We start from the raw sequence: 9,659 nt of genomic DNA on the forward strand, positions 1-9,659 counted from the left end.
TAGAATAGAATAGATTGGAATAGAATAGAGTGGAATAGAAAATAATGGAATAGAACAGATTGGAATAGAATAGATTGGAATAGAATAGAATATTGCTCATACATTATGGTTGTGAGAACAAGAGACATGCATACTGCTATAGTACATGTAGTTGTAGATACTAAAGTAGATGTAGTTGTAGATACTATAGTACATGTAGTTGTAGATACTAAAGTAGATGTAGTTGTTGATACTATAGTAGATGTAGTTGTAGATACTATAGTAGATGTAGTTGCAGATACTAAAGTAGATGCAGTTGTAGATACTATAGTAGATGTAGTTGTAGATACTATAGTAGATGTAATTGTAAATACTATAGTATTAGTTGTAGATACTATAGTACATGTAGTTGTAGATACTATAGTAGATGTAGTTGTAGATACTATAGTAGATGTAGTTGTATATACTATAGTAGATGTAGTTGTAGATACTATAGTAGATGTAGATACAATAGTAGATGTAGTTGTAGATACTATAGTAGGTGGTCCTCTGTAGCTCAGCTGGTAGAGCACGGCGCTTGTAACGCCAGGGTAGTGGGTTCGATCCCCGGGACCACCCATACACAAAAAAAAATTATGCACGCATGACTGTAGTCGCTTTGGATAAAAGCGTCTGTTAAATGGCATATTATAGTTGTAGATACTATAATAGATGTAGTTGTAGATACAATAGTAGATGTAGTTGTAGATACTATAGTAGATGTAGTTGTAGATACTATAGTACATTTACTGTTGAAGTCGGAAGTTTACATACACTTAGGTTGGAGTCATTAAAACTCGTTTTTCAACCACTCAACAAATTTCTTGTTAAAAAACTATAGTTTTGGAAAGTCGGTTAGGACATCTACTTTGTGCATGAAACAAGTAATTCTTCCAACAATTGTTTACAGACAGATTATTTCACTTATAATTCACTGTATCACAATTCCAGTGGGTCAGAAGTTTACTTACACTAAGCTGACTGTGCCTTTAAACAGCTTGGAAAATTCCAGAAAATGATGTCATGGCTTTAGAAGCTTCTGATAGGCTAATTGACATAATTTGAGTCAATTGGAGGTGTACCTGTGAATGTATTTCAAGGCCTACCTTCAAACTCAGTGCCTCTTTGCTTGACATCATGGGAAAATCAAAGGAAATCATCCAAGACCTCCGAAAATAGATTGTAGACCTCCACAAGTCTCGTTCATCCTTGGGAGAAATGTCCAAATGCCTGAAGGTTCCACGTTCATCTGTACAAACAATAGTACGCAAGTATAAACACAATGGGACCACGCAGCCGTCATACCGCTCAGGAAGGAGACGCATTCTGTCTCCTAGAGATGAACGTACTTTGGTGCGAAAAGTGCAAATGAATCCCAGAACAACAGCAAAGGAACTTGTGAAGATGCTGGAGGAAACAAGTACAAAAGTATCTATATCCACAGTAAAACGAGCTCTATATCGACATAACATGAAAGGCCGCTCAGCAAGGAAGAAGCCACTGCTCCAAAACCGCCATAAAAAAGCCAGACTACGGTTTGCAACTGCACATGGGGACAAAGATCGTACTTTTTGGAGAAATGTACTCTGGTCTGATGAAACAAAAATAGAACTGTTTGGCCATAATGACCATTGTTATGTTTGGAGGAAAAAGGGGGTTGCTTGCAAGGCGAAGAACACCATCCCAACCGTGAAGTACAGGGGTGGCAGCATCATGCTGTGGGGGTGCTTTGCTGCAGGAGGGACTGGTGCACTTCACAAAATAGATGGCATCATGAGGAAGGAAAAGTATGTGGGTATATTGAAGCAACATCTCAAGACATCAGTCAGGAAGTTAAAGCTTGGTCGCAAATGGGTCTTCCAAATGGACAATGACCCCAAGCATACTTCCAAAGTTGTGGCAAAATGACTTAAGGACAACAAAATCAAGGTATTGGAGTGGCCATCACAAAGCCCTGACCTCAATCCTATAGAAAATGTGTGGGCAGAACTGAAAAAGCGTGTGCGAGCAAGGAGGCCTACAAACCTGACTCAGTTACACCAGCTCTGTCAGGAGGAATGGGCCAAAATTCACCCAACTTATTGTGGGAAGCTTGTGGAAGGCTACCCGAAACGTTTGACCCAAGTTAAACAATTGAAAGGCAATGCTACCAAATACTAATTGAGTGTATGTAAACTTCTGACCCACTGGGAATGTGATGAAATAAATAAAAGCTGAAATAAATAATTCTCTCTACTATTATTCTGACATTTCACATTCTTAAAATAAAGTGGTGATCCTAACTGACCTAAGACAGGGATTAAATGTCAGGAATTGTGAAAAACTGAGTTTAAATGTATTTGGCTAAGGTGTATGTAAACTTCCGACTTCAACTGTAGCTGTAGATGCAGTACATGTAGTTCTAGATACATATTAGACCCTTTTTAATAAATTGATTATTCCAATATTGTCCCAATATAAAGCCTTTATTCACAACATATTCAAGCGTTGTTCGGCCCGACTCGCAATTAATTAGAAAAGGCTCCAGAGCGATAATCAGTGCAATATATGAAATTCAAAAAGTAAAATTCAAGATCATGAAATGTGTGTCAGGCTAAATCAGATATGTATATCATGAATACAGTAAGAATGCGGTGGCATTTAGTCCGGTGCATAACACATGGAGATCTGCTGCTACTCTGTCTCTCTAAATGTGTTCAGTATGTCCCCTATATCATCAGTGACACACCAGTGACATGGCATAAATCAACCATGACTTTGTCACGTCCCAAATATGTGCTGTGTAGGCATCTGTGTTTTCCTAGCCTCCCCTTTAAAGGCCTAGTGCTATCAAAAACGTGATTTTCCTGTGTTTTATATATATTTCCACGCTATGAGGTTGGAATAATAGTGTGAAATTGTGAAAAGTATGATAATACCGTTTTAGTGTAAGAGCTGTTTTAAAATACTGCCTGAAATTTCAGCCTGTTTTGGTGGGATGGAGTTTCACCAGGCAGTAAATTAGTTAATAGACCAATAAGAGAGTTCCAAACCTCTCTGCCAATAACAGCTAGTTTTTTCAGTTTTCCCCTCCCAACTCAGACCACTCCCAGACAGGCCTAGCAAAATTCTTGCTTGAGAAAATAAGCTATTTTTGTTTCTTTTTGATCATTTTAATTTAAAACAATCACAGTAAGGTACTTAATCGTTACCCAGAAATGATTTGATATTGAGATAAAAACGACTGCATTGGACCTTTAAGGAGAAGATGTTACTCTCTTCACCACCACCGCCACATTTAGAGGATACTCTTATGCTGGCCATCTCTCCTCTCTCAATGCCCAGCTATGGTGAACTTCACAGACTGAGCAATTGTCTCTCTTTCTCTACCTCCATTATTTTCTCGATATCTTCATCTCTCCCCCTCCCCCGATGTCCATCCATCCTTCTCGCTCCCTCCAGCCTCCATTCTCTCTCTCTCTCTCTCTCTCTCTCTCTCTCGCTCTATCTATCTATCTATCTATCTATCTATCTATCTATCTATCTATCTATCTATCTATCTATCTATTTATCTATCTATCTATCTATCTATCTAGCTATATATCTATCTATCGCTACTCTCTAAGCTGTTGAGACCCCGCCGGGCTTGTGGAGGTCACGATGGCTTCATCAAGTGACCCCCATATCACACACAGACACAGACACAGACACACACACAGCCCCCATACTGGCTGATGGCCTTTCCTCTTCTCTGATCCATATTTCAGAGGCTGCATCAGTGGGGCTCTAAGGGGCTAAGCAGGGATGAAACGCAGGGAGGGAGAGTGGAGAGCACAGCCAAGGAAATAGGCCTTTACAGTTAAGCAAACTGGGTTCCACATTTACCATTTTAAAAGTACCAAGGCAGTGGCATTGTACAAATAATGTCATTGCGGACCCTTACAGAAAAATCACATGATTTATCATGTGGAAAATCACATGATCATGTGAAAATTAGTTATTGGAACACTTCACATGTGATCACATGTTTTTACATGTCTGGTTTCAAGTTATCACATTATCACATTAACTTCACATAAGATCACATGTGATCACATGAAAACATGTGTTTTTGGAACACCATGTGATTACATGTGAAATTCAGTTTTCTTAGTTGTCTCGTTTTTGCACATAATCACTTACCGGTTACCTACCTGCATGACAAGCAAAGCCAATTGAATTGGAGAGTTTGGGTTACATTGGGTTCAGTGCTGCACATTGGCTATGGTCTATGGAATATCATAATTGTTGTAAATCATGCAACACGGAAAACTATATATTTGATTATATTTGATGACTGTTGACAGACCTAGGCTACTGAATAAAGATAATAAAAATAAATCAAAGTCTATGACCACGATTGAGTTTATTTCTCGAAAATATATCCTTTAAACAAATTATTTACATGTCGATAACTTTTTCATAGAAAATAAAACAGAAAACAAACATACACAGCAAAGACAAACATTGCGAGTATAAATGGCAATACGGAAAATGTGTGTGATCAAAAACACAGGCCTATAGGCTATGAATGTTGTCTCGCATCATATAGGCCTATTGTTTCAAAATCTGACGAGTTGAAATCTTACGTTTCACTCACAAAAATAGTAGACTATTCGATAAATTGCTCTTCGTTAAATAATTATTCCAGATTATTCTCCGATGATAACTCTTCACTGTTCATATTGTGGAAATGGTCGAGAGGGCCCGCTGCGCCGTTCCGTGGTGAGATCTTTTGATGAAGAGAAAAGAAAAGAAAATACAAACGTCAGAAAATGTAAATGAGTGTGACATTGAATAATTCATTTCCTATAATTATATTGCTATCAGGCCTATTTCATATCCTCCCTCAACATATGTGTATTCACGGGCAAAGCGTGAATAAATTGAGGGTATATTTAAATTGCGTGAACGATGATAAGTCAATGGCGCCGGTTCCAACCCTGATGGCCATATTAAACGGTGTCTAGTGAGCCGTTGAAAGCCGTTAAAGTAGACCGATTAGATCTCTTCAGATGATTTATGAGCTCGAGCTGTGACAGGCCAGTCGGTCAGGTGAAACCGCCTTTACTGGCGGGTTAAAAGGTTCATTTACCGGGTGATTAAAATAGATGGCACATGACATAATGTCACCGTGAGGTTTGAAATATCCTACCTGTCGGTAATCAGCTGGAAGGGAGACTTCGGCGAGCCAGACCTGCGAATATTCACGTCATCTGTAAACAAATAAACAATCAGACAAATAAACAATCAGACAAATCAGTAAAATAATCAATAGGCTATCCTTAGTAGGCCTATTTTGAATTAGGCCATACCTGTTTTTAATGCAATATTATTTGAGTGATGTAACTGTAACTGGTTCGAAATATATGTATGTGACCAATACAATTTGACCAATACAATTTGATTGTTGTTTATTAGGCGATAGGCTATATTAGGTTATAGCTGATTGATAACATTTCAGTTTTCAGAAATATCATAATAAATACACAACATGAATTGAAACGAGTGTTAGATCAAAATGGTGTACCATATTTGGAAAGGTTATTTGAAAAACTGAAGGATAACACTGGGCCGAATTCATGAGACTGTTATTCATTTCCAAGCAGATGAAAACTAGCCTATAATCACAATCATAAACAGATGTAAGCCTAAGCCTAGGCTACAGTACATACCATCTCGCTTTGGACTGAAGCTCTCCGACGACTCATCTCCACTCTCCTCCTCTGTGCACGATGCCCCTGACGCCTGCGTCAACCGCGCATCCTGATGCTTCAGCGCGCCATGGAGAGGCATGTGGTGTCCGGCTGGGTTTACCGCGCCGAGAAGCGACCTGACGCCCAGCAGAGAGTTGGCACTGAGGAACGCCGCATTGGCCCAGTTGTGGAGCTGCTTCCCGATCTGGCAAGTGTATATTCCATGACCCGGGAGTAGGGCCGGGTGGTGGGAGGGGATCGTGGCCTGGTGAGGACCTGAGACAGCCGGGGAAGGTTTGATGGAACTGTCAGGGCTTGTGGCCGTCTCCGCCAGAGACCAGATTTTGGGTTTGTTCTGTGGGGGCCTCTGGCACAGCGGTGCATTGGGGGAAAGATCCACTGCGTTTTTACAAGCACCAACAGGCGCCTTAATGAGAGAAATAGGCCCCTCCATACTTCTGAGGGCCCTGACAGACATCGTCCTCTGGCTCTCCAAGCTACCCGAATCCGATGCGTCCCTGGCGGCCAGCTTCCCCTCTCCCTCCACTTCCCTCTGATCGCCGGGGTTCTCCTCGACTTTATCTATGTCGATACTTTCTAAATCGATCTCCTCCTCTTCTTCATCCTCGCTCCCGTGTTTTTCAGGCTCGTCCTCATTGTCGCTGCTGAAGATCCGTCCGTCCCGGTCCTCCGCGCTGCGGCCCCACGTCACCTTGTTCTCCTTCTTCAGACGCCGGCGCGCGTTGGCGAACCACGTGGACACCTGAACAGATGAAGGAATTAATTAATATACTTTATGGATCCTTTATTACAAATATTGATAATTAGGTTAATCAAATCGTCAAATGAGTTTATCTTAAACTGGCAGAGATAACAAAAGCACAGACACAACACACTGACAGACAGAACACATTCAAAGTAGGCTGTTTTCCCGGTCAAATCATGTAGGCCTAGTAGCCGGGAAATACTCCTGGCCTAAACCTTTTTATTCCCCATAGCAGTAAACCTTTATGTCTGTATACCTGTGTGAGTGTCATCTTGGTGATGATGGCCAGCATGATCTTCTCTCCCTTGGTGGGGTACGGGTTCTTCTGGTGCTCCTGCAGCCAGGCCTTCAGAGTGCTGGTGGTCTCCCTCGTAGCGGCCTTGGCTCGGTTCGGGTCGCCGTAGCCATACTGGCCGTACGGGTAGAACCCTGCGCTGGCGTGGACAGCCAGACCTCCCGGGTGAGCTCCTGGGCTGTCCTTCAGATCGTACTGAGGGTTCTGGGGGATAGAGAGGGGAATGTAATAGTTCCAGGCCTATTCGTTTTTTTTTTTTTTTATACTTGAATAAGCTATTGACTTTCCAATTCAAAATAAGTTTACAGTATGCTGTGTATTATGACTGAATCTAACAAGTCCTGACAAAAAATGTTTTCACACTTTCAGAATGTGTAGGCTATCTCCTAAAATAATTAACAACAATATTACGGTAAGCTATTATTATTATTTTTAAATAGTGTAGGTTATGGAGAGTTTGTTTCGGACTATTTCAAACAAGCACGATATCACAAATTTCGTATAGCGTATTGGTCCTATTTTAATCGTTTACCCAAACTTGAAAAAAATTGCCTAAATAATTCAACAACATTGACAGTATGAATATATAAATCAAACTTTAAATTATATCAAATTGCAAATTGATTATGAGGGTTGATTATATGCTAAATAATGTATAATTAGCCTACATAATGTCTCTCATGTCTAATTGTTTGTTTATCCTAATTGTACTATTTCTGAAGCAACATTAAATTGCAAAATAACTAGAAAAGTTCAACCATAAGCCTCGTGTAACTCTTGTATCTTATAAAAATAGGCTCGACTACCCAGTGAAAATATGCAAACGATGTTGAATAATAAACCACACAATTCCATGAACTATTTTTGTAATAATTTCAAGACCAGGCGTTTCAGTTTCAAAAAACATGATAGTTGACAGAACTTCAAATTGAATAAAGGTCCAAATATAAAATAATTATCCTATTACAATCCCATAATATTACATTTTCCAATCCAATAAATCAAATTCACTTGCATGCATTTAACCGGCGTGCACATTCCATAAACACATGAGAAACAACCACTTTCGAACAAAGTTTCAAATCTACATTCCAAGAAAACGTTTTCTCCTACCATTTGCGATATGAGGGCGAGGTCTGCACCGCTGTAGGGGAGAAACGCGCTGTAGTTCTGAGCCGCCCACGGGTTACCATACATCCCCAGCATCGAGCTAACAGCAGCGGCAGTAGCTGCCTGATTCACGCCGCCATCGGCGCCTCCATCCCGGCCTGAGCCGGCCCGTTCGACCCCGTAAACCTCCTGGGAGTCACTTAGGAACTGGGGGTACCCCAGCTGCGAGAAAGACATGTCCGGAGAGAAAGGCTCAGTAAATCTCTCTGTCTCTCTTCTGTGTCAAAGGGGAGGAAAGGAAAATAGGAGGAATTCCCAGTTTCCCAGAAAGATAAGGATGTCTAAATCACAAATCACGGTTAGTCACTAGTCAGCCAGTCAGTCAGTCAGTCAGACAGTCCCACTCCCCGACAGCGCAGCAAGCTCCAGTGGTAGTGATGAGTTTGGAACTTGAGCGCACAGTCAAGCCTTTCTCTCTCCCTGCAGGACTCTCTCTAGTGGAGCTGACGGGATGATTGGCAGGCTACTTAAAAACCAAGCCCCTCCTATGCCCCGGGCAAGAGATTAGTGCATTGGTTCGTTCGCTGGGTCGTGTGTATGTGTGTGTGTGTGTGTGTGTGTGTGTGTGTGTGTGTGTGTGTGTGTGTGTGTGTGTGTGTGTGTGTGTGTGTGTGTGTGTGTCTAAGAGATGGAGAGATATCTATTTTCTCATAATCACCTTTCTGTCGTTTTTGAATGGGTGCTCAAATAAACAATGAAAAGAAACAACAGCAAAACAGCAAGAATGATAACAACAATAGAACCACTAATATTAATACTAAATAAAGGTCTGATAATATAAAGGGGCATAAAAACAATAATAATGCATCTATATAATAGTTTGTATTATATAGCCTAATAAATAAGATAAATAAATAATGTAGGCCGATAACAAAGGCATTTTTGCATTCATTTGAGCCTAGCCCATTTCTAAATCTATTTCAAAACTATTCCTAACTGCTCTTATGGTGCATTATACTTTCTTGCTACATTATAATTAAGCCTAAATATATAAGTGGTCCTGTGAGACTGCGACACTGTAGAACCGCTCAAGAGGAGTATCGTCAACAGCATGGACACCAGATGGCCAAGGGAAGCGTTGACTCCGCCGGCCACAGATACCGCGGAATGTCGGGGGATATCGACGGAAGTCACTAAAGCATATTTTCAGATTTAAGATAAAGATAAGAGGGGCGAGAAAGAAGGAGAAGAGATGGAGGGAAGAGATTGTGTAGATACGTGTCACGAGGTCTGTGCAGGGAAGGATGACAGATGTTGAGAGAGTTTGTAGTAAAGCTAGGAAAATATATCTATCTATTTATAAGCAGAATGTAGCTATATAACAACATATGAGTTTGTGGTACTGTATATCAACACGTTTTCAAAGATTAGTCTATTTTCTACCGCAACTTTCCTTACAGGTGTAGGCTAATATTTAGCCAAATATTTCATGTTTTAGACATATGTGAAATTTGTTTTATTTATTAATTAAATGTTTTGAGATTTGAGTGCAATTGCCAGTGGAACTAGCAGTAATCCATAAGGCGTTTTAAATCACTTAATTGACAGTGTCAAGATTATGAAATTATACAAGAATACATGCCTTGTGCAAATAATGGTTGAATCAAGTTGTTTCCACGTAATTTCAACCCAAAACATCTATGTGATGACGTTGAATCAAAGTGGAAAACTGATTGGGTTTGGAAAAAGTAATTAA

General features: G+C 40.4%; 1 protein-coding gene across 1 annotated transcript; it reads right to left on the reverse strand.

Moving 5' to 3' along the window:
- Positions 1 to 4,383: 4,383 nt before the first annotated feature.
- LOC121572887 (iroquois-class homeodomain protein irx-1-like) lies at positions 4,384 to 8,386 on the reverse strand. Its single transcript, XM_041884917.1, has 5 exons — positions 7,907 to 8,386; positions 6,755 to 6,997; positions 5,712 to 6,495; positions 5,192 to 5,252; positions 4,384 to 4,768 (listed from the first exon to the last, which is right to left on the reverse strand). The coding sequence occupies exons 1-5, from the start codon at positions 8,138 to 8,140 to the stop codon at positions 4,717 to 4,719; spliced, it is 1,374 nt and encodes a 457-aa protein (XP_041740851.1). The 5' UTR covers positions 8,141 to 8,386; the 3' UTR covers positions 4,384 to 4,716.
- Between the last annotated feature and the right edge of the window lie 1,273 nt (positions 8,387 to 9,659).

This window comes from Coregonus clupeaformis, chromosome 8, assembly GCF_020615455.1.
Source record: "Coregonus clupeaformis isolate EN_2021a chromosome 8, ASM2061545v1, whole genome shotgun sequence".
NCBI classification, from domain to species: Eukaryota; Metazoa; Chordata; class Actinopteri; order Salmoniformes; family Salmonidae; genus Coregonus; species Coregonus clupeaformis.

Excerpts from the sequence above, each read along its gene's own strand:
- LOC121572887 (XM_041884917.1), bottom strand. The coding sequence starts at position 8,140 with ATGTCTTTCTCGCAGCTGGGGTACCCCCAGTTCCTAAGTGACTCCCAG. Across the intron at positions 6,998-7,906 it reads TCGCCCTCATATCGCAAATG|AACCCTCAGTACGATCTGAA; the intron begins GTAGGAGAAAAC and ends TCTATCCCCCAG. Across the intron at positions 4,769-5,191 it reads TTCCAGCTGATTACCGACAG|ATCTCACCACGGAACGGCGC; the intron begins GTAGGATATTTC and ends CTTCATCAAAAG.